This window comes from Oryctolagus cuniculus, chromosome 9 (assembly GCF_051225735.1).
Source record: "Oryctolagus cuniculus isolate XC-2025 breed Fujian yellow rabbit chromosome 9, ASM5122573v1, whole genome shotgun sequence".
NCBI lineage: Eukaryota > Metazoa > Chordata > Mammalia > Lagomorpha > Leporidae > Oryctolagus > Oryctolagus cuniculus.
The window spans coordinates 99,888,713-99,916,650 of record NC_142875.1 but is presented as its reverse complement, the minus strand read 5'-3'; the positions used below and the strand labels follow the sequence as shown (position 1 = coordinate 99,916,650).

General features: G+C 58.4%; 2 protein-coding genes and 1 non-coding gene across 3 annotated transcripts in view; 2 read left to right on the top strand and 1 right to left on the bottom strand.

Moving 5' to 3' along the window:
- The window catches only part of CACNA2D4 (calcium voltage-gated channel auxiliary subunit alpha2delta 4), a 109,009-nt gene that overhangs the window by 59,337 nt on the left and 21,734 nt on the right, over positions 1-27,938 (top strand). The window contains exons 27-29 of the mRNA XM_089303316.1: positions 22,601-22,662; positions 22,875-22,919; positions 23,043-23,105. Coding sequence (XP_089159442.1) covers positions 22,601-22,662; positions 22,875-22,919; positions 23,043-23,105 — 170 coding nt within the window. The remainder of the gene's footprint in view (positions 1-22,600; positions 22,663-22,874; positions 22,920-23,042; positions 23,106-27,938) is intronic.
- On the bottom strand, positions 289-15,172 carry LRTM2 (leucine rich repeat transmembrane protein 2). The gene is made up of 5 exons (XM_008259810.5): positions 14,838-15,172; positions 9,135-9,340; positions 8,535-8,673; positions 5,066-5,656; positions 289-2,513 (listed from the first exon to the last, which is right to left on the bottom strand). The coding sequence occupies exons 3-5, from the start codon at positions 8,596-8,598 to the stop codon at positions 2,059-2,061; spliced, it is 1,110 nt and encodes a 369-aa protein (XP_008258032.2). The 5' UTR covers positions 8,599-8,673; positions 9,135-9,340; positions 14,838-15,172; the 3' UTR covers positions 289-2,058.
- LOC127492226 (small nucleolar RNA SNORD5) lies at positions 25,918-25,990 on the top strand. The gene has a single exon (XR_007921385.1). It is a non-coding gene; the product is annotated as a small nucleolar RNA SNORD5 (small nucleolar RNA).

Sequence of the window (27,938 nt, the reverse complement as noted above, 5' to 3'; positions counted from 1 at the left end):
TCAGTCCACAAGCCCCTCGCTGCCCAGAGAGCACCCTGAGGCTCATGTGCTGGAGGGTGGGTGGCCTGTGAATCCCAGCTGAGCCATGCCAGCCCCAGAGCCTCCTCCCATGCAGGCCTCGGCCCCCACCCCTGCATCCCCATTGGTGCCCAAGGTGCCCTACGCAGCTCTAAGCGCCAGGGTGGTAGCCCTCAGCGCTTGACTTGGCTGCCGGGGAAGGTGAGGGGCAGGAAGCAGCTCTGCCAGCCATGCACGCCCCGTTCCCTCTCAATAAAGGCAGTAAGTACATAGGAAAATACAGTCTTTATTGGTCTTCTGAAACAACAAACCAGAAATATAATTTTGCCTTTAAAAATCTGCTGTCTCAGGCTAAAGATACCACCAATGACAGTACCCTCCCTTCCCCCATTCCCTTTAGAAAATCTCCAATCCTGGGGTCAGCTCTCAATCCAAAAGAAGGGAGACTGTGCCCCAGTTTAGGGGAGCCTGTGATCCCGATGTGCAGCCTGTGCCCCAGAGGGCCCCTGCACACCAGCTGGGGAATGACCTCAAAGGCACCCCTGCCACCACAAGGAGGCGCCCCGTTCTGCCCTGACACCCTTCACAGACCCTGCCCACCGTGTCTGCCTTGTCCTCTCCCAGTGCTACCATGACCCTCGTCAGAACCAGAAGCCAGCCTGGCGCCTCCTGGCCCCCTCTAAGCACGAGAAAGCCAGTGCCCAGCAGAGGGAAACCTGGGGACTCCCTAGGGACTCACATCAGACTCACGCGGAGGGGCTACAACTAGGAAGAGTCCCTGGAGGCAGTATCTCTGCCCCAAACAGAGCCCCGGCTCACAGGCTGGTGTGGACCCCGGTGCAGATGCAGCCCATAGTCCTGGGGAGCCGGGCTGCGCAGACAACACCCTGGCGAAAGGAAGCGCATGGTGGAAGTCTCTAGACAGAACGCGGCTGCCTGGTGCCTGCTCGGGAGTCTGTCTGGGCCACAGACAGAGAGAGTCTGTCTCTCTGCTCACCACCTGCCTCCTTCCAGGAGGGCCGTTGGTCACCTTGCACGACCCGATCCCAGCCCTGAGATCCCAGGCCAGAAGCTGCAGAAGCTGGAGGGGCTGAGGCTGCAGGCTACAGGAGTGTAATTGGGGGGTGTCCCCCAGGGCCCGGCCTGGGGAGGCACGGGGCGGGGCCGAGGAAACACCCAGTGGCTGGAGGCTGGGCCCCAGGGACTGCCGTCCACACAGCTTGCAGCTTCCAGGCCTCCCTGGAAAGCCCAAGGGAGGCGTGAGCGTGTTGCCACGGCGACCGCAGTCCCCGCAGCGCTGCTCTGGCCCACTTTACGGTTGGCTCCTCCCCCTGCTGGCGGAGGAGACCTCGGTGAGCGCGGGAGGCTCCGCGCCTGGGGCAGAGACCCGCGGCCCCGGCCTGGGCGGCTGCGTGCTGTGGGTGTGTTTGTGTGTGCATATGTGCGAGCGCGCACCTGGGCAACTGTGCCGGCGAGGGCGAGCTGGAGGCTCCGGGAGCAGTGTGCTCTGTGGCGGACACGGTAGCGCCAGGCAACAAGTTAGAGGAGTGCAGCGTCCCGTCGCGTGTCTAAGTGCCAAGTGCGGGGCGGCCGGAGCTGGTGCATTTGTTTGTTTGCGGACCTGACCTTCCCCCGCAGGGCGCCAAGAGCAAGCCCTCTGCCTTAGGGGAGGTCAGAGAACGTGCCCCTGGCCCCACATCACGGCCCCCACTCCCTAATGGGGACCAGTCGCCCAGCTGTGAGGACCCCCGAAGGAAAGGCCACAGCGGGTGCTCGGCACGTGGAAGCTCCTGTGGGGCACGCGTGCCGTCTTCCCCCTGCCACAAGCTTAGGAACAGGCCCCGGGAACTCCAGAGAGTTGGCGGCCCAGGGAGGGGCACCAGTGGGAGCCTTCCGCGCTCGGCGGCTCCAGGCGGGCTTAAAGTTCATGGAGACCGATGCTGCGGCCAGTGCACCACGGGTGAGGAGGACGTGGGGCTGGGGAGGCGGGGCCTGCGCGTTCTTCCTGCCCTTCCTACCTGGGCCGGGTAGGGACGCCGCTCAGGCCACGGAGGAGATCTGCTTCTGATCTTCGGGCTCGCCCTCCGGGTCTCCCATCAGCGGCTGGCGCTTCTTGAGCTCGCGGTGGTACTTGGCCATGAGCGAGGCGTAGATGCAGCCGTAGGCAGCCGCCACCACCATCATGATGCACACGACGCCGCAGACGACCGCGGCGATGATCACCGTGCCGATGGCGCGCCGCACGCTCGCGGGCCGGTGCCGCTGCTTCTGAGGGCAAGCTGTGCTGGGCTCAGGCTCCGGCTCCGCCCCGGGCTTGGGCTTAGGGGGCTCCGGGCTGGCCTTGGTGCAGGGTGGCCCCGGGGCGTCCATGCCGGCGGAGCTGTTCTCGTCGTCCAGCTGCGAGCAGTAGTTGAACATCTCCATGGGGACCACGCGCATGTCTTTTCCCCTCAGCTCCTTGGGCAGCGTGCAAGAGAGCTGGTCCAGGCGCCCCCCTGCAGCCGGGGGGCAAAGGAAAGAGGGGCTGAGCAGGCATCCGGAACTGGACCCCTTCTCCCACCCTCAGCTCCTCCAAATGGAGAGCCCAGAAGTTTCTATCAGCAATGCCATCAATCCTAGAATCCAAGGCTAGGCGAGCAAAGGAAGGAGGGAAGCTGGTATTGGTGGAGCCACCCACCACAGTGGATGAGTTACAGGTCATGCCATTCAGTCCTTGCAGAAGCCATGCAAAATGGACATTGTCATTATTCCCATCTATGGAGAAGGACACAGCCAATTCAACCGACCCCCAGGGGCAGGCTGAGCCTCCTGGGGCAGCCGAGGTTGACGTGGGAGGATGCTCACAGCCATCCCTCGTGGACTACAGGGCCGCTCTCTCCCTGCCGGACTCTGCCTGCTGCCCCCTGCAGCAAGAACACAGCAGCCCAGCCCCCAGGGGTCTTCCCTCTCAAAAGCACAAAAGTCCTAAGCCAGTGCCTCCGCCAGTGCTCTCCAGGCAGGACATGCCGGCCGTCTATGAAGAATGCCTCCTCGGATAGGGGAGAAACAAGTTGGGTGCCCTTGCTCTCCTGTGTAGGAGCAATCCAGCAGCCCCTCCAAGTCCCAGCCAGAGCCTCTGAGTTCGAGGGCATCTTGGCGGGAAATCCTGGAGACACAAGAGGCTGATGGGCACACAGCAGTGGGCACACAGGCTCCCCAGGACAATGGCAAACCAGGCCTGGTCACAGACAGATAGAGCAGCAGCCTTGGGGTGGGGAGAGAGGCAGTGGCTAGGGAAAGTAGCTTGCCAAGATGTCCCCTAGGGAGCGGAGTTTGGATTTGGGCCCGTTTTCAGCCTCGGGTGAAATCCAGACCCAGGCGGGAGACACCTTCTGTAAGGCCCGGGCTCCAGCTGCTCCATCACTGTCGGCCCAGCCGCCATGGTGTCCTCATGCAGCAGACTTCAGTCTTTCCCTGGGATGCTGGTGAAAAACTTCCCAGGATTTGTTTTGAAAGGAGTTCAAGGTTGAAAGCAACTCTCCTGTTAAGAGGATCTGGAAAGAGTCGGTTCCCGTTGCCTGCCCCTTTGTGCTTGGAATTAGGGAAGGGTAGGGATGTGTGCTAAGGGCATCACACGGGCCTGGGTCTGAAGGGAACCTGGCCCCTAGCTACTGGGGCCGCTGGCTGCCTGGGTGGGCTCCGCAAGTCCCACACCTGGTGACCTTGCGCCTGGCAGAGGGCTGGGTTCTGAGACGCACCGTCTCAGAAGACCCGAGACGGAACCCTGGCTGTGTCATGCTTCTTTAACTTATCTCATGACGGTGGGTCTCAACTTTTCTTAGTGTAAAATAAGAATGTCTATCTCAACTAGCAGCCAGCCGGAAGGATCAAAATAGTGCCATACAGGGAAAGATATTTGTAAACTAGAAGCTACATAACCAGTATTAATCATTATTTCCTCGCTGATACAAAAGCAAGACATCAGCGCAGTGACTCACATGGCACTTTACAGTTTGTAAGGGCTCTTCAGCTAACTCACACATAGGAGTGGCATGGAACTCCCCGGGAGCGGCACTGGGTCCCAAAACGAAAGCAGTGAGACTTTAAAGAAAAGCGTTAGCGTTCAGAGATTTGCTATCCGTTCACTCATTGAGTAAGCACTCATTCAGCATCTGCTCAGTGCAGGGCACCAGACCATGTCTCGTCAAGTCCATCGATGTGCTGACCACTGCTAGCAATGGACACACGGATGAGTGTGCGATCGAGGGCTGACTGCCCCAGCTGCCTCTCAAGCCTCTGCCTGCGTTACTGTACTTAATCCTCACAGGGGTCCTGGCAGGCAGACACTGCTTTCCTACCCACTTTACAGAGGAGGCGCCGCAACAGAGAGACCAGTCCACTTTCTCAAGAGTGCACAGCTCACAGGCGGCACAACCCCACTTCCACCCCCGACCAGCACCTTCACCACTGGGCTCACTTCTGTGTCACCTTGTGTGTCCCGTCTGGTCATTTCCTAGCTCATCAGCAAGTTTAAGAAAGGTGAAAGGGGAAGAAAGTAAAACTAAAACCATCTGGCTTCTGACTCACAGTGCTGATAACAAAACCTGGGAGAAGAAGCTGGCACCACCGTCAAAAGGAAAACTGGGTTTCCCAGGCGGGGTTCAGCTGCGCGCCCCCTCCTGAAAGGTGGATATTTAAGAGACAGCTGTGTCGTTCAGAGGAAGGGCACTTTCCTCTCCTCCTCCAACCCGGCAAGGGATGCCCAGAGACATAGCTGGTGGGGTGTGTCTTTAAGTTCCCTCTTTAAATCTGTGCAGGTGAGAGCAAGTTACAGATCCATGTCAAAGAGAACGAGGAGGCAGCAGAGAGGTCCCAGGCAGAAAAGGGAGCAGGGAGGGAGGGAGGGGGGCACAGCAGCCAGCCCCCTGCTTCCTGGTGCAAGGCTCGTGACTCGTGCAGTGAACTTGGCAGAGAGGCAGTGTCACCCCTCTCTGTCCCCTGACCTCACCCCAGTCTCCGGGAGTGCCCTTCCCTGTCCCTCACAGCCGGCTGGGGCTGGCGCGCTCACCTCGGTAGGAGAACCACTCCATCCAGTGCTTGAACTCACGCAGGTTACAGTCGCACTCCCAGGGGTTGTCTCCCACCTGCAGCAGCTGCAGGCTCGCCAGGGGCTCAAACGTCAGCCGGTCCAGGCTCTGCAGGCGGTTAGAGCGAAGGGAGAGGGAGCGCAGAGCCGGGAGTCCATCGAAAAGGCCAGGGGGCAGCTGGGCCAGGCCGTTGATGGACAGGTCCAAGTGGCGCAGCAGTGGCACGTGCTGCAGCAGGTCCCTGTCCAGGGTCCTGATGCTGTTATTGCGCAACTGCAGCTCCGTCAGATTCGTCAGGTCCTCGAAGATGGAGCGGGGCAGCTGGTCCAGGAAGTTGTTGGACAGGTCCAGCCGCTGCAGGCTGGACAGGTTGGCGAAGGTCCAGCTTGGCAGGGTGCTCAGCTTATTGTTCAAGAGCAAGAGTGTTCGGGTGGTGGCGGGCACGTCCGGGGGCACCGTGGTGAGGCCGAGGCCGCTGCAGTCCACCTCCAGGCTGCGGCTGTCACACTTACAGGAGAAAGGGCAGGTGGGGAGGGCCTCCGCAGCGCACAGGGCGATCCAGCAGGTGATCCCTGGGCGGGGGGAGTGGAGAGAAAGCCACAAACTGAGGTTACTACCTCCTGCCTCCAGCCCCTCCCTTCCAGTTCACAGCATAACAGCTTCGAGGCTACATCTGCTTTGGCACAAGCCACAATCAGTGTGCAAACATTTACTAACCATGAAAAATGATAATTAAACCCAAAGCCACTTCTACATCCACAGACAGCACACCGTGTCAGCTGTGTAGCAGACGAAGAAATTGCTTTAGTCAAGTGTGACACATGGGTCACCCCAGCTCGCAGGGTATCCTCGGCTCAGCTCCCTGAGGGGCCTGGGTCCCCTGGACACCACAGATGTTGACACAATCAAGGGCAAGTGTCTAAGGCTATCAGGGAAACCTGTCCCATGTGAGGAGCAAGAGTGTCTCCTTCCAAAACGGCTGCACTGCGGAGGCCCTTGCTCTGCGTTCTAGACCCAACCTGGGGCTGCAGGGGGCGAGGACACACGTACGGAGAGGGGAGAGCCCCGAGGGGACCTCCTCGCCCTGTCCCCTATAGCTTCCTGAGGGCTGTCATGTTCACCACTTCCAAGACAGCACCAGAGACTTCGTGTGAGGATCGGGACTCCAGGCCCACCTAGGGTCCTGCACCAGAGCACACGGCGGACATGACAAGGACAAGATGGGCAATCGCACTGCGCTCGCCAGACCGGGGGGCCCAGGAGGAGCTCCACGTTCATTGTCATGGGGAACCGTCCATGCGCTCAGCCTCCCCGCACGATGGTCATGGCTGGGCTTCCCTTCATGGCCCTGTCTTCTTGTGCAAGGCCCCCAAGAGGCAAGCATGAGGCCCGCCTGTGCACAGGGACTGGGGAGAGTGACCCTGGGCAAACGGTCACAGCAGAGCCGCCGGCATTCCAGCCTTTCCTAGAAGCGACCTCAAAGCCCTCCCTAAGTGACCTCCCTGTGGAAGGAACCCAGGGAGCTCAACACTGGTCTGCCCACCAGGTCAGCTCCACCAGGTCCCGAGGAGAAACCATCGCTGGGGAAGTGGCAGGGAAGTGCAGACCCAGTCCACAGCCCAGGTGGCCTCAGCCACACAGGTTACGGAAGAGGCCTGAGTCCCCTAAGGATGTGGTGAGTACCTGCCACGATGCTGGAATCAGCCCGCACTGAGGCCCAGTGCTGTTAGCAGAGGGTAGGACTCTGGGCAGCGGGGCCGCCGGGTGCCACTGCCCCTCACTGAAGTGGTAGTGGACCGAAGCACCCTTCAGATAGCAGATTGCAGACCTGGTAGGTTCCAAAGCATGCGGTTGTGACTGCCCGGGCCAGCGTGGCCGATGGGGAGCCAGTGCTGTAAATGATTCTCCAGAAGGGGTCACCTGGCCCCCATTTGGAGAGACGAATGTGCTCTGTGGCCCCACGGAGTTTTAGTCACATCTACTAGAGCTTGGGGAGGAGTCGGGACGCGGCCTCACTCAGGCCTGCGTCTTTCATCATCAGGATGAACTTTCCATCAAGTTCTATTTACATCCCAAGAGGTGCCATGAAGAACACTCTATTAAATAAGTTTTTGGAATGTTAAAAACCAAGAACAAACACCTGAGGGCCTGCATGGGACAGCCCTGAGTCTCTGTCTGGTCGGCGTCTGGTCGTCTGATGTCCCACAGGGCTGGGGGACACTGTCCCCCGCCCGCCCTGCCTGGAGGATCGGTGACAGGTGAGGGACACATTGCCACGCTGACACCTGAACCTCTTTGATCTCGACAGGAAATGAGCACAGGCCCGGTGCCTCCTGGCCATCCGGGGTCACCCACTGCTACCTCCAACCCTCTCGCCAGGTCAGCTTGCTCCACACTACCCCACCCCACGCCATGTGAAAATCAACCTTCTCCAGAGGAGAAAAAAAAAAATCCAAGCCAGCTGCCTTATCTGGAAAGGATCCACCATCGGAGAAGCCACTGGCCCCTCCCAAGGGAGGGACTGGTGGCAGTAGGCGCAGACAGCATTTGGAAGAGCGCAGCTCCCTGCCTGCCCCGGCCCATGCCCTGGAAGACCAGAGACCTCCGAAAGCTCTGGAGACAAGAAACCGTAATCCTGTATTGCAAGGTGTTGACTGATTCTAGAATGAGGTTGAAAGGGAGCTGAGTGGCTTGGGGATCAGCCACTCCCACGCGGTGAATTATTCAGGGGCCTGTGTGGTGAGGCGGCCAGCTCACCGGCCGCCCGGCGCGGAGAGAAGTCAGGCAGAATAACCTCACCTCTCGTCTCATAGCCCTGGGCAAGCCAGCTGGGGTTGACCTTGTCTCTGCCTCAGAGAGCGAGCGTTCTGGGGTGTCTGTCGCCCTGACAACTGACAAGTGCTGCCTTCACGGACATGGACTCCTCCTCCTGGCACATGGAGGCCTCAGTCTGCCCATGCGCAGACGGGTCGGGCCCAGTCACTAACGCATCCCGAGAGCCCACTCGCGCCTCTGTGTGGAATTGGGAGGACGGAGGCGTAAAGACCACGAGAGAAGGTTTCAGAGGCAAGACCAGGGAGCAGGGCCTGGCCCGGGCTGGGAGGGGCAGACCTCCAGCCTCCGCACTCGTGGCTAAACACGGGTGGACACGCTCCGACAACATCGATTCCACTTAAAACCCAGGAGGCCTGGCTGGTCTCCAGCAGGACGCAGCTCTTCATGTTGCCATCCTCGAACCCAAAGCACGGGGAAGGACGAGACAGACTCACCAGTGTGGCCTCCAGCTCCTGACCTGACCTCAGACGCCCCCAGCGTTTCCTTGCTGCCATGGACGCTGTTATCAAGGACCTAACCCTGGCTGCCCAGAGCAAGGCCCTGGCATCCTGCGGAGATCTGAGACCTTGCTGCAGGCCCCCACCGCGCACCCCACCCCGCCAAGGGCGTACTCACAGGAGACTCTCCACGGCCCGCCCAGCCTGGTCTTCTGCTCGGGGCCACTGCACAGCGCCAGCATGGTGGACCCCACGGCTCGCTGGGCCCTGCAGCTCTGGGGAAAGAGAAGCCCCTCGGCGTGCACTGCCAGTCAGTCCTGGGAGAGGGAGAGAGAGGGAGAGGGAGAGGGCAAGTGGGAGGGAGCTGAGCCAGGCCCCGTTCCAGCCCAGGGGTTAGGGAGAGGGCCCGGGTGTCTCTTTACACCCTTATTCCTCTCCTGTTCCTCTCAGCTACAATTCCCTGGGCGGGGAAGACGAGGTACAAGGGAGCAGAAAGAGGCCAGGAAACCTTCCGCCTCCCTGGGGTGCTGCAGGGGCCAGGGTCAGACAGGGCTCCTCTGGCGGCTGGTGGACTGTGACCCCCGCCCCCCCCCAGTCTCTCCCTGCCACTTCGCACCGTCTCTCTGGCATGTCGATGTCTTAAATGTTTCCACAGCAATGCTGTCTCCTCCGTCTGCGATGGCCCCTCGGGTGGGGAGACTGAGGCACGTTTCTCGTGGGTAGGCAGGGTGAGGTGGCAGGTCACAGCTACACCTGCCCCCAGCCCAGGGCTGCTTACCATGGCACCGGGCAGGCAGAGGCTGGGCCCTTGGCAGCGTCTGCCTGTGGTGGGCGCACTGGAAGCCGCGGGGTGGCCTCTTGCGCCCGCCTCCGCCGGCGCCTTAGGAGTGAACTGCAGGGCTGCGTCTTCTGGCAGTCGGTCTTTGAGCCTCATCAGCTCAGGGCATCTGGGGTGACTGCGGGGCTCCGTCTTCGCCGGCAGGTCTGTGAGAAGACTGGGCTCAGGCGCCAGGCTGCGCACCTGCTCCGGCAGCAGGGCCAGGGGCCAGGGCAGGAGGGCTGGCAACAGGCTGGGGCTGGGGAGCAGGCGGCTCTGCCAGAGGGGACGAAGAGGGCGGGCTCACCCCACCCCAAGGTCTCCTACGCCTCCACAGGCCCTCCGCTGGGTCCCCACTCCCTTCCAGATGCGGCAGATGGCGTCAGAGCGGGGCCCGGCGCGTCTCCCCGCCCGCCCCTCCGCGGACAGCCCAAGGACACCCTTGCTCAGCCCAGGGCTCTGGGCTCCCGGTTGGCTGACCCTCCCAGGTCGCCCAACGCGCCCCTGGGGAAGGGCGCTGGCAGCCTCCCGGCTGCCGCCCTCCGCAGGCCTGTGCGAAGCTGCAACCTCGGGCGCGAGGGTCCTGCAGCGACTGCTGCGGTCGCCCCTCCCAATCCCCTAGCCTGCGCTCCCCCCGGGCCGCGCCGTGGCGGTGCCCCTCAGGCGGGTCGGCTCCGTCGTCAGCCGGCGCGGCGGGCTCCGGAAACTAGCGCCCTCTGCCGGCCGTCGCCTCCGCCGCGTCCCCGACCTCCGCCTGCACCGGCTCAGAAGAGGGGTGTGGGGCGCAGCCCGGTCCCTACATGGCCTTGTGCTAGGATCCCGAGCACCTGGGATGGAGAGGAGTGGCCTAGCTGCCCTCAGAGGCAGGCCCTGGCAGGCTCCCCGCTCAGGTTTGCAGGCAGTAGGGTCCTGGGTTCAAATCCCCATCCGGAGGCTCCTTTAAACAGACTGTGTAAACTGCAGGCCTAAGTGCCTTTATTTCTAGAACCTATGACTGCGGTACCTCACTGGTGGAACTTGCGCGTGAACATTTACCAAATTCAGGTGAACGCCACAGCTCCTCCCACCAGCCTCCTGAGCACACCCACCCTACCCCACCCCCCAGCCCCTGCTGCGTGGGCTCACACCCAGAGCTCACACCAGTGGGTCTCTGTGTTGGGTCTCCTTTTGCCCCTCACACTCACGCACCACCTTCCCAGACATCAGCCTCCACTCTGTGCCCTTGGAGCTTGACCTCAAACAACCTCTCAGGTCCAGCCCACAGGCATCTCCAAGACATCAGCCAGGTCAGCAGCCCTCACCTGCGTCACCTGTGAGGCTGAGAACGGATTGCAGGCCCCTTTGCCAGCTGCTCATCCACTCCTCTGCCAAGGTCACCCAGCAACGGCCTTGGGAGGACACGCACACACAGGCCTCAGGCACACACACACACACTCGGAGGGCTGTGCCATTACGCATATGCTGCCACGGCTGTACACATATGCACACACACGTGCAAGTGCAGCCGCACATGCATGCGTGCCTTTCTGACACAACCCAGCACTTAGTGGCAGTGTTCCCCGATGCCCCTAGCACACAGATGGAGAGAGACACCTGCAGCCTGGAGGGCGCCTGCGGGTAGCCCCTGACCCAGGAAGCTGCCCATGCTCAGGCTCACAGCGGGCTGGAGACCGCATCAGGCTCTGCTCCTTCCACTCCTCCTGGCTTCCTGCAGAAGCTCCCCCCACCGCCTCTAAAGCTCAGGCTCCACTTCCACCTGGGGCTCCTGCCCTCCTCCTCTCCAGCTCCCTGTCCAGAGCCACCCCCACTAATGAGCCCTGGGGACAGCCAGCTAACAGCTGTTCAGTGGAGAAGGGGACCTTGAGCTCAGGTGCTGATGCCCACATGTGACTTGGGGCATGTCACGCGCACAGAAAATGGCAGGCAAGTGCCCACGGTGCAGACCCACAGGCACTGTCTTGTGGGGGGGCAGAACACTGGTGAGGAATTGTGCGGAGCTGCCCTGTGCGCTCTGGTGGCCCACCCTGCCTCCGTCAGCCCCTGGGACTTCCCAAGAGTGGGGAGAGCAGCTTTGCCCAGCTTGGGGACGAATCACAAGTGTGTGTGTGGACCCTTGGAAAAACCCTCAGGGAGATGTGGGGCTGGAAGCTGCACTTCCTGGCCCTTAACCCTCTGCCCCACAGCGCGCTTCTACCTAAAGGGTCCCTTTCCACCCCAGAAGAGCCAAGCCTCTGCAAAAGGGGTGACCTACAGCAGCAGTGTGGGGAGCTGCTGCTGCAGCAGGTGCTGGCCAGCTGCTGGAATGCATGAGAGCCGTCTGCTGGGGACAGAGAAGAGATGGGGGGAGGGCCCTGCCAGGAAGCTCTCCTGTCTCCAAGGCCCATGGCCTTGTCAGCTTGCAATGCTGGCTGCTCCTCATCCTTACCTGGGTCTTGTCCCTGTCCAGACACAGGGACCAGAGGGAAGGGCCCCCTCCCACCCAAGGCCCCCGGACCTTCTTTCCTGGACCCTGCTGCAGACTGGAGAAGGTTAAGGAGCTAAAAGCTCCTTAGAAAAATCCAGAAACATGAGGCTTTGACTCCAGTCCTTGGCTACTCAAAGTGTAGCCCATGGACCTGCAGTGTCAGTATGGCCTAGGAGCCACTTAGAAATTCAGAATCTGTGTTTTTAACAAGAACCCCTGGTAATTTGCTTGCATGTTCAAGTTTGAGAAGTCCTAGGCTAAGCATCTCCCAGACAGGGGCAAACCCCCTGCAGGCTGCACCCGTCTGTCCCCGGGGCCATCATGGCCAAGGAACAGCACCTGCTCCAGGAAGCGTCTGTACCAGGAGAGACAGTGTCCACAGCCACAAACCTAGGGTTGTTAACTCCACTTGGCAGGTGGGGAAACTGAGGCACAGGATGTTCAGTCACTAGCCTGAGTTAGACAAATGGAAGGACAGAACTGAGCCCAAGCTGAGTTACTGACTCAGTGGCCTTTGTAAGCTTCTGGTCTGCTCCTGACCTGCTTTCCTGTGGGGGTGCCTGCCACAGGCTGGCGGGGGCGGCTGGGCACAGGGAGGGCCACGCAAGCCTTCCTTGGCGCAGCCCTCGCCTCACTGGGCACAGCCAGCTGCTCTTACCCCGCTCACCCAGGAAGAAGCAAGCCCTGTGACTGGCTGGGCTGAGTAGCAAGCCAGGTCCCCGCTCCCAGCCGCCCCCTTTCCAGCAGACACAGGCGCGGTAGTGACAGGAGCTCATTGGGGGGGGGGGCGGGCGGAGGGGGCTGTCTCAAAGCTGTTCTGGGGGGGTGTGCTGGGGTGAGGGAAGCTGGGCTGGGGAGACAGTGATGAGCGGGAGGCAGCAGTGGGAGCAGTGAGAGCACGTGCCCTGCTGTGCTGAGTGGGCTGCAGCACCCCCTGGAGACTAGGGGGTGGGTGCTGCTTCCAGGGAGCTGCCGAGGTCAGCATCAGCAGAGGCGAAGCCTGCACACTCTGGCTAGAGACCCCAGCAAATGACCCCATGCCCGTCAGGCGTCCACACCTTTCCTCCCACACCTTTGTCATTATCCCTGCAAGCCAAGTGTCTGAGCCACTGAGCGCCCAGGGGCTCCCCACTCCCACTGCGCCCTGCCCTGCCGTCATCCCTTGGCCTAGGGTCCCTGACTCAGGACAAGTCCTCTGCACACCCCCAGCTTCAAAGACTCCCAGAACACAAGAGCACAGGAGGGCCTGCGCAGTTTACTCCACCTCTCTTCCATCTGCAGCTGGGCCGCGCTTCCAGCACCAGCAGTGCAGAGCCAGGACCGGGGCTGCACCTGGGCCAGCAGGAACCATGCCTTCCCTTCTCCAGAAGGGCAGCAGGGAGCCTGGACAGGAGCCAGAGCCCCTGTGGGGAGGCAGCACCTGCCACCACCTGCCTGGCCGCCCAGGCCCTTCTAGGAAACCTTCTAGCTCTCTTCCCTGCCCGTCACCCCACACCCGCACTGCCCAGGCAGCAGGGAAGGAGCTTTTATAAAAACCTCTATATTTGTACTTGGAACAGACATATACCCTCCTGGTTCATTTTAAAACACACGCCCCATTCTCACCCCCAGCTTCCTGCACCCTCATTTCCTTGTCATATATTCCCAATCCCAAACAGACTTTCTGAGAAGCATAAGAGAGAAGTCCCCTAAGTCACTCAGCACTGCCTGAGGCTGGGTTCAGGGTGGGGCCGCAGCGAGGGACAGGGAAGGCCTGGCCTGGGGACAGAAGGAGGGGCACCCAGACAGGGCACAGGTGCCTCTGCTCTAGCTCCCTCCTCCTCCATGCACCCCCACAGCCCTCCAGACACCCCAGCCACCACCCACACACCCCTCCCCTGCCACCCACTCACACCCACGCAGCCCCACGGGACCCCTCAGCTTGCGTCCTGGACCCAGGCACAGCTTCCAGGCAAACCTGGATGAAAGCAGATGGCTGACCTGAGGGGCCCCTCTTTCTCTCCCTCTCCCCCACCCCCCAGCCTGGCTTTCCTGGGCTCCCTCTTCCGGTGTGTGTGTGTGTGCCCGTGAGGGGGGAGGGGGCTGCTGTTGGGTTTTCCTCCCAGCTGGACCTCCCCTCCAGCCTGGCTCCACGTGCTTGGCTCCCTCCCCACCCCCACCTGATGCGGTTATCTAAGCTCGCAGGGTGTCAATCTGCCCAACAAGCCTTGACACCCAGGTGCCCACATCACCACCACCCCTGAAATTCTGACAGCAGGGCGGGGAGGGGGGAGGCGGGCAACAGCCGGCAGATTCCCCCTACCCCCAGACCTGCAGGGCAGTGCGGATTTGAATGGCAGACTCCGGTCAGGCTGTCCCTGTGTCCAGCGCTGTCTAAATGGGACTAGAGGTACCGAGTGCCACTGTCCTACTCCAACTCACAGTGTCCATGCTCCCAGGGTCAGGGCACCAGGTCAGCATGGCCTGGCCTCCCTCTAAGCTGAGGCACAGCCCTGGCTCGGGACCCTGACCCATTTGCAGCAAGGCCGGGGCTTTGTGCTGGGACAACCCACAAGGGTTTGTCCAAGCTTCCCTTGTCCTGTCCTCAGGTGAGCTGGAAGCAGGGGGCGCAGGCTTGGTCCACTCTCAGCCACGCCCACACCAGGGAAGCTTTACCCAAGCTGCCTGGACCTGTGGCCAGCTTGGGCACGGCTCCTCTGCACCCTTGTCCAAGGACAGCCAGCAACTGCAGTCCCACAGCCCCCGTGGTGGAGCCCACCCTGCCACCCACCCAAGCCTTCTTCTCAGCCCCATCACTAGCACCGACCCACCCCCTTCCCGAAGCGCCCGAGTTCCTCGGGGCTCCTGTGCAGAGCAGGGCATGCACATAGCACCGGCTCTTGGCCGCTTCCCCGTGCTGCAGGACCAGTTTCCATGCCACCGGGGGGCTGTCATCTGGCACCCGCATTGCCCTCCTCCCCCTCTCCCTCCCCTCTCCTGGCAGAACCCACAGCTCAGTCCCCAGCACTGTGGGGTCAGAGCCCAGTGTCTGGCATTCTCAGGACACCCGGCCCCAGCAGCTGCCCTCAGGCAGGAGGCAACAGCTGCTATGTCTTGCAGGGCAGAGACCCAGCAAAGATGGTCCCCAGTGCCCATGCCCAGCCACCCTCCATCCTTGCCCCCAGCCCTGCATCCTCCCCCACCAGCTGCTTGGCACTCACCTTGCTTCACTCTGACCCATCCAATGAGACCACCCCCCCAGGCTTCCCGAAAGAATGCAGGCACCACTGCCAGCCGAGCGCAGTGAGCAGGGCTGCCGGAGTCCCCCGTCCCCCGGAGCAGGGACCTGGAGTGCAGCACCCAGCGCGGGGAGGGGGGATGCCCCAGGCGGCTGCTGGGTCAATAACAAACTGAGAAGGAAAGCCGGAGGGACGGAGGGAGACCGAGAGGAGGTGGGGGGAAGGGGAGAGGGTGAAAAGCGCGTGTGTGCGCGAGCAGAGCCAGAGCAATGGAGTGACAGCTGGGGGTACATCTGTGATGACAGCGGCTGCCGTGTGCGCGCGCCTGCGCGCGCGTGCACACACACACACACACACACACACACACAAACACGGGCGCGCGCCCGAGGAGCTCCTGGCCGAGAGGGCAGTGCTCACATTTCAGTGGACAAAAGCGCCTGCAGGTGCATCGCTTCCAGCTCCAGGGAGGAGTCACGCACCTTCATTTTCCTTCCAGGCTCTGTGCAGCTCCCCGAGCCCCTGGCTGCAGCCCTTCCATCTCTGGCTCCCCTGGGGAGGGAGGGGCAGGACCCTGACCACAAAACCAGCCGGCTGACTCTTGCTCCCCCACCCCCACTCCCACCCCCACCGTGAGGCTGTGACTAGGTCTGTCTCTTCCGGATATGCCCAGGGAGAAGGAAAAAGCTGAGCTCTTCTCTCAGTCCAAGGGTGATGGCCCCAAAAGAGGCTCCCTGAGGGGTGACAGGGATGCCACTGTGCCCGACCCTCCTCAGGAACGGGGCCAGCGGGCACGTGGTCCTGCACGGGCCGCAGAGTCCCTGCTACCCCAGACCGGGAGTATTTAGGAAGCCCAGTGCCGGAGCAGACAGGCTGGGGGCCTGAGCCTGGGATGTCCGGTGAGCTCCCAGGGCCAGTTCTTGGTGCCCTGGCATGAGCCCAGCAGGAACCAGCCCCCAGCCTCCACAGCTGGCGCCATAGGCCCCTTACTTCTCTCTCTCTCTGGGTTAGGCACAGGGCTCAAGAACTCAAGGGGCCTCTGCTTACCAATCAGGACAAGGCAAGTCGGAGGAGAAACTGATATCCAAGAGATAGAAAGTGGCTGCCCAAAGGCACAGTCAGCCAGGCCCACACCAAGAAAGGAGCTGGGGTCCCAGCTGGGAGCCTCCCGCCCTAAAGGACCCTGGCTTTGCATCTCTGCAAGCCTGCCTAACCCCTCTGGGGGCCGAGGCATGTGAGCGGCACATTACGGGTCTTCTGCTTTCCTCAGGGGTCTCAAAGCCAGGACTAGGGGTGGAGGTCGAGAATCCCCGCCTTGACCCAGGACATCTCTCACAGGACACTCCTCTGCTCCACTGGGGGAGGGGCGCTGGGACTGCCCTGGTGGGAGGAGGAGGCAGCATGAATTACCTCTTGGGAACTCCCTGCCTCTCACCCTCCACCCTCCACCCCGTGCCCACATCCTGCCCTTCAGGACACATGCCTGCTTCCCTATCCTCGTGGAGGTGGGACCTCCTTGGAGCCTGGACGCCTCCCCTCCCCCATGGTGGCCTCCTGCCTCCTTCACTCAGGCAGGGGGTCAGCTCCCAGCTTGCAGCTCTCATCACCACCGCCTTTCCTCTGCGGGGAGCTGTCCGGGAGGAGGCACCCAGCCTGGCCTGCTTCTCCCCCACTGAGTCCACACGCCTGCTCATCGGCCACCTGTTAGCCCCGGGCCACACTCAGTCTCCTGCCCTGCAGAATGAGGTGGGTTGGGACCTGGTCCCCGAGCCCCTGGCGGGCCCCTCTAGCTATGCAGTCTTCACCCAGTTAAGCACAGTGTCCTCCAGGCAGAGGAGGAGGAAGGACAAAGCCAATCCAGAGTTAGGAGGGACCACCAGGGACCATGCAGGAGTCCTTTCTGTGTGCGAGACCTCATATGTGTGTGTGTGTGCGTGTGCGCAGCTGTCTGGCCGCGCCGACTTTGATGACAAAGCAGCACCGAGGTGACAGGATGAGCAGGGGAACAGCACACATCTTGAGAGGCTGCTGCCTTACTGAGGCTCTTTGTTAGGGTGTCCTTGCGGAGGGTCAGGGGCAGAAGGAGGGCCGGACGCTGAGACTTGAACTCTTCCATCACGTCACGGCAGGGCCCCTGAGGGACCAGCGCAGGGTCTGAAACAGCGACCCTCCACACACAGGCTTGGGAGCGCCTGTAACAGGAGCCGTGTCGGGCACACGGCAGGCTGGCAGGCAGCGACAGCAGGGGCCAGGCCTCTGACAGTGGCCACCCAGCCAGGCACAACAGGGCTTCTTTGGAAAGAAGGCGGGGCTGTCTCGGGGCTTAGGGTAGAAAAGCACAGTTGAGGGTGTGAGGATTTGAGATGATTTTAAGCCAAGGGGCTCGAGCTATTGGGCCGAATGCAGCTGACTCCTCACTGTAGATCGGCCATGCTGACCACTGCCTTCCCTCCTGGGGACCTAGTCCTGCGGTCAGCACTGTTCAGGAAGTCCTTCCTTGTGTCTCATTCAAATTCCCCATTTCCCGGACCCAGTGGATTGTCTCCGAGGTCTCTGAAAGACTTGGAGCGCGGTTCAGTCTCCAAGATTTCAAGTCCAATGTTGGTAAGAGGGCAGGCTCGATAGGGGAGGGAGGAGTTGAACAAGGCTGTGGAGCTGGGAGGTGAGGCACAGTAAGATCTTATAGGATTCAGCAAGAGACTGGCTCAAGTGGAATGTATTTATGAAGTTCAGGAAATACGTTTCAAGCACCACTGTATGACAGATAATATTCCAGGACCTGGAGATTAGAATCCAATCCCGTGGCCTACTAGTAGCTCCGTTCTAGTGGGGAGAGACAGACAGTAAGTAGGCAGCCAGATGATTAAATCAAATTAAAAGCTATAGAGTGGCTGGCGCCGCAGCTCAATAGGCTAATCCTCCGCCTTACAGCACCGGCACACCGGGTTCTAGTCCTGGTCGGGGTGCTGGATTCTGTCCCGGCTGCCCCTCTTCCAGTCCAGCTCTTTGCTGTGGCCCCGGGAGGGCAGTGGAGGATGGCCCAGGTGCTTGGGCCCTGCACCTGCATAGGAGAGCAGGAGAAGCACCTGGCTCCTGGCTTCGAATCAGCATGGTGTGCCGGCCACAGCAGCCATTGGAGGGTGAACCAACAGTAAAGGAAGACTTTTCTCTCTGTCTCTCTCTCACTGTCCACTCTGCCTGTCAAAAAAAAAATTAAAATTAAAAAAAAAATTTTAAAAAAGCTATAGAGTGATGAGATAGAGAACAGAGAGGCCAGGCAAGGGCTTGCTGGGGGAGGAGTTTAGGCTGAACTCTGACAATGAGAAGGAAGCAAGCATGTAAAGTTCTAGAGAAAGAGCGTTCCCAGAAACGAGAACAACTGATGCAAATGGCCTGGGGTAGGGATGAGCTTCCCATGTTTGAGTGAAGTGTTTCAGGTTGAAATCAGAGGCCTCAGCGAGCTGGCTTGTTGGCTGTGTTACAGAGGAGTTTAGGTTTTGGTGTAGGGGCCACCGGCCAGCACTGGAGAGTTGAAGAAGGGTGTGTTGTGACTTGCTGTTCACAAAGATCACTGTGTGGGAGGTGGATCATGGACAGGGAAACAGGAAAATGTTCGGGGAGCCCCTGGCGTCATCCTGGGTGACAGGGATGCCGGCCCGGTCAATTGGCGAAGTTTGGAAACTGAAGTCTGCAGAACTGGGGTGGGGGAGGGGCCGTGGGTGCTACCAGGTAGCAATGGGGAAGCGTGGCGAAGACCAGCTATGGGGGAAAGGCCTGCCTTTGGTTTTGAAGACGCCAAGTCTGACACGCCTGGGGGAGACCCAGCTGGAGATGACAGGTCAGGAGGCAGCAGGAAGTTCCAATTTGGCCAAGGACACCCAGAGGCTGCCTTCAAGGAGCCGGTGATCCAGGCCAGCAGGGCCAAAACCTGCTTCCCCCATTCCTACCCAGGGAGAGTCAAAACCTGAGCTTCGTTGGAGAATCAACCGCCTGCCCTCCCAGTGCTGGAACCACGGACTGCCCTGCAGCTCAGAAACCTGATTCCAGGGACTGGACTCTGAGCCCTGGCAGTGCCAAGGCACGGTCTCCTCAGAGGAATAGCTGAGACCCCTTTGACCACAGAGGCCGAGGGTGGGGTCGTGTCCGCTTCCTTAAACCCCAAGGATTGATCACGCCTAGACAGCAGCCCAGTCCTCCCGGGACCTCTTTGCCGCTGCCTCTTTCTTCAGGTGAAAGGAATCTGTCTAAAATGAACAGCACAGCTGGTCCAGGAGGGGCCGCCTGCAGCCTCAGAGAAGTAGGAGTGAGAGGAGGGGGCGTGGCCACGTCTTTGACCCAACAAGTGGATTTTCCTGTCCCCTTCCCTCCTACCCCTTTCAGCCACCTGGACCTTGAAGCAATAAAGAAGCCCCCAAACGCCTCAGCTGCCCCGCACTGTGACTCCAAGGGTGGCCTCTCGGGCCCTTGCTGTCTGCATCTGCAAACTCAGATCAGCTCTAGAACCACAGTGCCCAACGCAGTGGGTGTCACCTCTATGTGGCCACTTAGATTGACGCTAACTGCATTTCAATAACATGTGCAAAGTCAGGTCCTCAGCCACACTGGCCACCTTGCCAGTTCTGGTAACCACATGTGGCCAGTGCTCGCTGTTTGGGACAGCACAGGTAGAGGACATCTCCATTGTCCTGTCAGTGCACAGGGGTTCCCAAAACAGGGTCCCAGGACCTGCAGCAGGAACTTCACTGGGAGCGCTTTATAAATGCAAATTCTCAGGACCCATCCACCCAAGACCTATAAATGAGGAACTCCGGGAGTGAGGGTTTATCAGCCTCCCAGGGGATTCTGGTACACGATGACATTTCTCCTGCAGGATCTCACTGGAGCTGCAACAATCCCACACTCATTCTGTCTCTAGGGCGAGTGTGAGGATACCTCAAAAGTGGAATTAATACATACATTTTTGGCGGTGTCAAAAAAATGTTGAAATCCATGTACAGGTTTTCATGACACACATTTTCCATGAACTTCTTGAAGACCCCTGGTATGCGTGGATTTCAGCATATTCTTGCACCAACTAAATTGATCCTTCAATCCCATTTTCCACAAATTCTTTGAAGTACTCTATATAATCATGCTTCCATTCCCAGCAGTAGAAGCAAACACAGAGGCCACAGTCCCAGAAAATCCCTGTCTAGAATGCTGGCCCTTTGTTCGGCACATTTTTTTTTTCATGCCAAATTTCTCTGGGATCATTCCAGGTTCAAGGGGAGAAAATGGTCCAGTTCTGCATCTCCAGTCCATGTTAGAAGAGCCCAGTAGATACTCAGGAAGCCGGAACAATCGTGACACAAAATCTCTCCACTGGTCATGAGAATGACTTTAGAATTTCCCGTGAACAGCACAATGGTTAAGAACCCATAGCTGTTCCCCACTGTACTGAGAAGGAACCTGAAGCCCAGGGCCAGAGCTTGGCTGGCCCAGCTCCTGCAGCTCTTGACTGTCAAGACCCGAATCCAGGTCCAGAGAGCAGAGAGCTTAAGAACTTACGCCTTAGAGACAGGCAGATTTGGGTTAGAGGCCTGGTTCTGTTATTCACTAGCTGGCTGACTTGTAATGCTTACAAAACCCAAAAAGTAATGGGTGGGTGTGCACATGGTGGTGCCTGACGCCCCCTATGTGCCCAGTGCGTCTGGATATTATTATCCCAGACACTAGGAAGCTGGCCTAGTTATTTAATTTTTTTTTTTTCAGTGTAACCTGCCTTTTCTTTCTATTCTTCAGCCCCAAGTCTTCCTGGAGCTCTTTGTCCCAGATTTCTCTTAGTGCGCGAGCCCCCGCCTGGGTTCTCCAAGCCTACTTAGGAATCAGAGAGGCAGTGGCTGATCAGAAGAGCCTTTGCAGGCACGTGGCGCCCACAGCTTGCTGAAGTCTGCCTGTACCCAGGGCTATCTGAGCACGAGCTCAGCAAGGAGAGAGCCCTCCTGGGAGCGGGAAGCCCAGCCCCGAGCAGCAGCGGGCCTCACAGATGCTGCTCCCGGGGCAGCACCCTGAGTCCCAGCCTATGTTACCACTCTCATGGGCACGCCTCCTTTGTCTTTTTAAACTTACATCTTTAATAACATATTTTTTAAAGATTTATTTAATCTATTTGAAAGAGTTACAGAGAGAGGTAGAGACAGAGAGAGAGAGGGCTTCCATCCACTGGTTCACTCCCCAGATGGCTGCAACGGCCTGAGCTGCACTGATCCAAAGCCAGGAGCCAGGGGCTTCTTCCGGTTCTCCCACGTGGGTGCAGGGGCCCAAGCACTTGGGCCATCTTCTACTGCTTTCCCAGGCCATAGTAGAGAGCTGGATCAGAAGAGGAGCAACTGGGACTAGAGCTGGCATCCATATGGGATGCCGGCGCTTCGGGCCAGGGCTTTAACCTGCTGTGCCACAGCGCCAGCCCCTTTAGTAACATATATTAAAAAAAATAATAAATAAAAAAGCCTTGGAGCTGGGGTAAGCGGCAGAGGGAAGAGGAGCCCAGAGCTTCTCCCCTCAATTACCAGCTGCCTGGGGGCAGGGGCACCCAGCCAAGCCCCTTGTAGCTTTAAGTCCCTAAGAGCTGTGGGTTTAGACAACCTGAGGCTTGAAAGGGGTGAAGTCAGGAGGACAGGAACTTGGGGTGAAGATGGAGAAAAACGCCCCGGGGGTGCTCAGGACATTCAGAGGCCCAAGGCCCACAGAGGCATCCACCTGAGTACCCTCTTCCCCTAAGAGGCTCAGCGGAGGCCAGACCCAGCCCAGGGCCACTGGGAAGGAAATCTTGGTCAGCCCCCCTACCATCCCTGCAAGTCCAGTTCCTCCCCAAGGCAGGTGAATGGAGGATGCCCATAATCAGTCTCTTCATTCTGACTCTGTCTTGGCTCTCTGGGGCTGCGGGGGCGGGGCAGGCAGGCAGGGCCTTCACCGAGAGGCCAGTGGTGGGGGAATTCTCCCATTTGCTATCTTGGCTGGACACAGGCTGTTGGCGTCCAGTGCAGGGGAGTTGTTAAAGCTGTCCTCGTCCATCAGTGCCGTTGGCCGGGTCAGCTTGAACATTCCCCAGCCGGGTGATGAAAGAAAGAGAGCCTCTAGTTCTCCATGTGTGGGAAAGGGGAGCAGGACCTGCCCTGCCTTGGCCCACCTGCCTTGAGCTGGGGGATCCGAGGATGAGTCATCCTCCTTAGGGTTGGGCCTCCCCTCCCCCCCTTCCTCTCTCTCTTTTCAACTCTTTCTCTTTTTCCCTCTTCTCTCACCCCGCCTCCCCCCCACTTCCCCCTCCCTCTCTTTCCCTTTCCTCCCTCCCCTTCTTTTCCCCTTCCCACTTTCCCTCCCCCTCCTCTCCCTCCCTTCTCTTCCTCCCTCTCCTCTCCCCCCACTCCCTCCCTCTCCCTCCCTCTACCTCCCTCTCCCTCCCCCACTCCCCCCCTCTACCTTCCCTTTCTCTCCCTCCCTCTCTCTTCCCCTCTCCTACCCTTCCTCCTCCCCCTCTCCCTCCTGCTGGGGACGCCACCGCCCTGCCCTGCGGAGCCAGTCCTGTTAGACTGGCACTCTGCCATCTGACTGTGTGCTCCATCGGGTCGCCGCCCCGGGTCATCCCTCCATGGTGTCTGCCGGTGCCTACTCTCTCTAACGCGAATCTGTCCTCTCCCACTGTTTTCCCTCCCACCACCTCCTCCCCCAAAACGCACGCCGGCCCTGCCTGCGCTCTCGCTTTCCCGCAGCTGTGGGCGTCCAGATGAAGCTGGGGGGTCTCCAGCGCCGGTTCTGGGCGGCCACGCGCCAGGTAAGTGTGGCGCGGCGCGGGCTCCGGGCTGCCCCCGCTCTCCCCGACGCCAGGCCCCGCAGCCGTGCCCCCCGCCCCCGGCTCCCTGGCTCCCTTCTCTCTGGGCTTCGCAGCCCCTCTGCCCACACGGGGACACCCCGCAGCTGCCCACACGGGGACACCCAGGGACGCCCAGCAATGCCAGCGTTCACGATGCCTCTTCTCCCCTCCAGTGCGACGCCGCGGCTGGGACGTGCCCGGAGAGCTGCGCCGACAGTGTGAGCGCGCCCAACACCTCGAGGGGGCAGTGGGAAGCCGGTCCCCTCTGGCAGGGCGGGGCCCAAAGAGAGGTGAAGGGGCCGGCGGGACCCTGGCCTGACCCCTCTAGGTTTCCTCCCCAGGACCTGGACTGCTTCGTCATAGACAACAACGGGTTCATTCTGATCTCAGAGCGGGCCCCAGAGGTACGTTCCAGGAAGGCAGAGCCAAGGAGGACGGGCAGGAGGAAGCGGGCTGACCGCGGCGGGGAGGGAGCAGAGGGCCACAGGCCTGGCGGGATTCCCGGCGGGCAGCCAGCACAAGCAGAGGTTTGGCGACTCCCCAGTCACCAGGGCATGATACAGAATGCAGAGCACCCTTGGACGGTCGGAGGAAACATGAGCCCTCCACCCAGCTGCTCTGGCCTTCGCTGGACGGCGGGAAAATGTCGCTGCCACACAGAAGTGAGGGACACGCAGTAAACCCCGCTGTACCCCACCCACCACGCGGAGGAGTCTGGCAGCTGAGCATGGCGTGGTGGTGGTGGTAGTGGGGGGACTCCTGGCTTCTCCCTTCTGCCCCATCCCCGTTTCCACCACCCGCAGGGCAGCACCTGCCCTCTCTGCCCTCCCTGGCAGCATGACTCCGTGTCCGGGAAGGAAGTTGTGGTGGAGGGCATCTTTTCTCATCCCAGAGCCGCCTGGCACACCCTCCGACCCCTCCAACCTGTGCCCAGAAAGGCAGAAGAGTCACTTGCAACATAATTTCATATTTGCTGAGCCCCAATCTGGGCGCCCCAGTTAATTATTTATTATCAAGCCACAAAAGAAGCCTGTTGAATCCTGCGCCAAACCACAGTATATTCAACCTAAATTCTCCCAAGAAGTCAGCAGCTTTAGACTGGACCCTAACAGAAAGGATATGGGATTTGATTTGGGGTATATGACTGGGGCAAATGACTTCCATGGAAATAAGGGGGCTGGACTACAAGACAGCCAGGGTCACCTCCCACCTGGATTCTGCTGCCCTGGGCATTGGCAGAGTGGTGGAAGCAGAGGTTGATGGTGGCTGGGGCTATGGCCAAGGCTGTCCCAAAAGCAGTGGTCTGGTCTGCGCTGCATGGGATTTAAGGTCCCAAGAAGGGATCAGAACAGAGCAGATGGCCGACGCTGTGGCTCACTAGGCTAATCCTCCGCCTTGCGGCGCCGGCACACTGGGTTCTAGTCCCGGTCGGGGCGCCGGATTCTGTCCCGGTTGCCCCTCTTACAGGCCAGCTCTCTGCCGTGGCCCGGGAGTGCAGTGGAGGATGGCCCAAGTGCTTGGGCCCTGCACCCCATGGGAGACCAGGATAAGCACCTGGCTCCTGCCATCGGATCAGCGTGGTGCGCTGGCCGCAGCATGCTGGCAGCGGCGGCCATTGGAGGGTGAACCAACGGCAAAGGAAGACCTTTCTCTCTGTCTCTCTCTCTCTCACTGTCCACTCTGCCTGTCAAAAAAAAAAAAAAAAAAAAAAAAAAAAAAGAAAGAAAGAACAGAGCAGAACTGCAGCCAGGGCCCTGGAGGAGGGGGCTCCAGCGGACCATGGGTCTCATTCCTGAGGACAATCTTAAAATCACCACTTCCCCTGTAGCCCAGGTTGGCAGCGAGAGTCAAGAGAGAGGTGACTTCCTTCATTTTCCTGGTGGGGGTGGGGGGAGACAGAGGACCCTACTGGTTTGCAGCACATCACTGCTAGCTGGTCATCGCAGTCACCCAGGCGCCTGCCTTTGATCTCCTCCCTTTGCCCCTTCGTGTCCCCTTTTAGCCATTTTGTGCTTCCCGTTTTCTCACTTGCTCTGGGAGAATGGGTGATGGCAGAATTGAAACCAGGGTGGAGTGCGGCAGGGGATCCTCTGGTGCTCTCAGTCACTCCTGCTCTGATCCCTCCGTGCCTGGTAACTGAGACCAGACCCGGTCTCCAGGGCTCCAGGGTGTTGGCTTTCAAGGGCCAGAGCCTGGGCATTTCAGAGAGAGCTCAGAAGCTTGGCCCCTGGGAGGGAAGATGGCAAGGCTCAGAGGACAGCCAAGTGCCCCTCAGCAGAGTCGGCAGTCATTTCCAAGAGACAGGTTTTGGTTGGGGGCTTTGCAAGTCAGTCAGTCTCTGGTCACCACTCCCCAGCTCTCCGTTGTAGCAAGACAGTAACCCTAGACAACACATAAATGACTGAGCATGGTATTGTTCCAGAAAGATCTTAAGACAATACCAAAATTTTAATTTCACATAATTTTCATATCATGAAATTGATGAATCGTTTGATTATTCCTGCCATTTGAAGATGGAAAAGCCACAGTCAACAGTGAGGCCGAAGTGGCCCACGGGCTAGGGTTTGCCAGTCCCTGCTCCATGAGCAGCCAGGCCAACTTCACAGGGCAAAAGTAAGGACATCTGGGTGATAGGACCCACGCCCCAGAGGCCCTTTGCATAACCTTTGGGCTATTTAGTCCTACTCAGCCTAGACCACAGGCCTTCAGAAATTGTGATATCACTGGGAACTACTGGATACCATGAGTTTGTATGGTAGCAGTCAGCTATTCAGAGGTTTATACTGTATAAAGTATTTTTTTTTTTAAGATTTATTTACTTGAAAGGCAGAATTACAGAGAGAGAGAGATCTTCCACCCACTGGTTCACTCCCTAAATGGCCTCAACAGCCAGGGCTGAGCCAAGCCAAAGCCAGGAATTCCATCTGCATCTCCTACATAGGTGCAGGGGTTCAAGCACTTGGTCTATCACCCAGTGTGCCATCCCAGGCACATTAGCAAGCAGGGAGCTGGATTGGAAGGAGAACAGCCTCATATGGGATACTTCACATCGCTGACCCCAAGTATTTGTTTCTAAGTATATAATATATATAATGGTGTATATATGTATATATATTATATAAAATGCCATATATATACATATAAATGTATATATATACTAATTATATATATATCAAATAAGTACCATTATACAGGGGTACTTGAAAAAATTCAGGGCTTCACATGATGAATTTATATGTTCAACTGCTGAGTGATTACAGACATGAACTAAAACCTAATTCTGACAGAAGAAAAAACATTCAGGGAAAATGGAGTTAAAAGGTAAGTTTATTTTGTTGCAAATCCATGCACATCATAAGCATCTTCCCTTGTACACACATGGATTTTACAATTTCTTTTGCACCAAAATATGCTTATCTTTTATTTTTTACCTAGAAACATTTTGTTTAAAGTATACAAATTTCATGAATCTCATATACATAAATTCAGGAATAATGATTCTTCCCACCCTATGCTTCCTCCTGCCCTCACTCCCACAATTCCTCCTCCTCCCTCTTCTATTCCCATTCTTTTTTTTTTTTTTTTTTTTTTGACAGGCAGAGTGGATAGTGATAGATAGACAGAGAGAAAGGTCTTCCTTTGGCCGTTGGTTCACCCTCCAATGGCCGCCACGGCTGGCGCACTGTGGCCAGTGTACCACGCTGATCCGAAGGCAGGAGCCAGGCGCTTCTCCTGGTCTCCCATGGGGTACAGGGCCCAAGCACTTGGGCCATCCTCCACTGCCTTCCCGGGCCACAGCAGAGAGCTGGCCTGGAAAAAGGGCAACCGGGAAAGAATGCAGCGCCCCGACTGGGACTAGAACCCAGTGTGCCGGCACCACAAGGTGGAGGATTGGCCTATTGAGCCGCGGCGCCGGCCCCCATTCTTATTTTTTTACAAAGATTTTCAATTAACTTTATACTCTATTTTCAATTAACTTTATATCATAAGATTAACCCTACACTAAGTAAAGAGTTAAACAAATAGTATGGGGGAAAAAAACCCTGTTCCTCAACAGTTGAGACAAGGGGTGTTTAAAATCAGCACATGTCCAAGTTTCAATTTCAGTTCTACAGATTACCCCTTAGGTACTCTATTAGTTACTACAGATCAGAGAGAACATATGGTATTTGTCTTTTTGGGACTGGCTTTTTCACCAAGTATAATGGTTTCCAGTTGAATCCATTTTGTTGCAAATGACAGGATTACTTTTTTTTTGCCATTGTGTAGAGTTCCATGGTGTACATATACCATAGTTTCTTTATCCAGTCTTCAGTTGATGGACATCTGGGTTGATTCCATATCTTAGCTATTATAAATTGAGCTACAGTAAACATGGGGGTACAGACAACTCTTTTATATGCTGATTTATTTCCTTTGGGTAAATTCCCAGGAATGGGATGGCTGGATCATACAGTAGGCCTATATTCAGATTTCTGAGGTATCTCTATACTGTCTTCCACAGTGGCTGGACCAGTTTACATTCCCACCAATAGTGGATTAGGGTATCTTTTTCCCCACATCCTCACCAGCATTTGTGGTTGATTTCTTTTTTTTAAAGATTTACTTTTTTTTTTTTTTTTTTTTTTTTTTTGGACAGGCAGAGTGGACAGTGAGAGAGAGAGAGAGAGAGAGAAAGGTCTTCCTTTGCCGTTGGTTCACCCTCCAATGGCCACTGTGGCTGGCGCGCTGCAGCCGGCGCACCGCGCTGATCCAAAGCCAGGAGCCAGGTGCTTTTCCTGGTCTCCCATGGGGTGCAGGGCCCAAGCACTTGGGCCATCCTCCACTGCACTCCCTGGCCACAGCAGAGAGCTGGCCTGGAAGAGGGGCAACCGGGACAGAATCCAGCACCCCAACCAGGACTAGAACCTGGTGTGCCAGTGCCATAAGGCGGAGGATTAGCCTATTGAGCCGCGATGTTTGCCTTACTTATTTATTTGAAAGGCAGAGTTACAGAGAGGCAGAGGCAGAGACAGAGAGAGAGGTCTTCCATCCACTGATTCACTCCCCAAATGGCCACAATGGCTGATCCAAAGCCAGGAGCCAAGAGCTTCTTCCAGGTCTCCTACACAGGGACAGGGGCCCAAGGACTTGGACCATCTTCCACTGCTTTCCTAGGCCATAGCAGAGAGCTGGATCAGAAGTGGAGCAGCCAGGACTTGAACCGGCGCCCATATGGGATGCCAGCACTGCAGGTG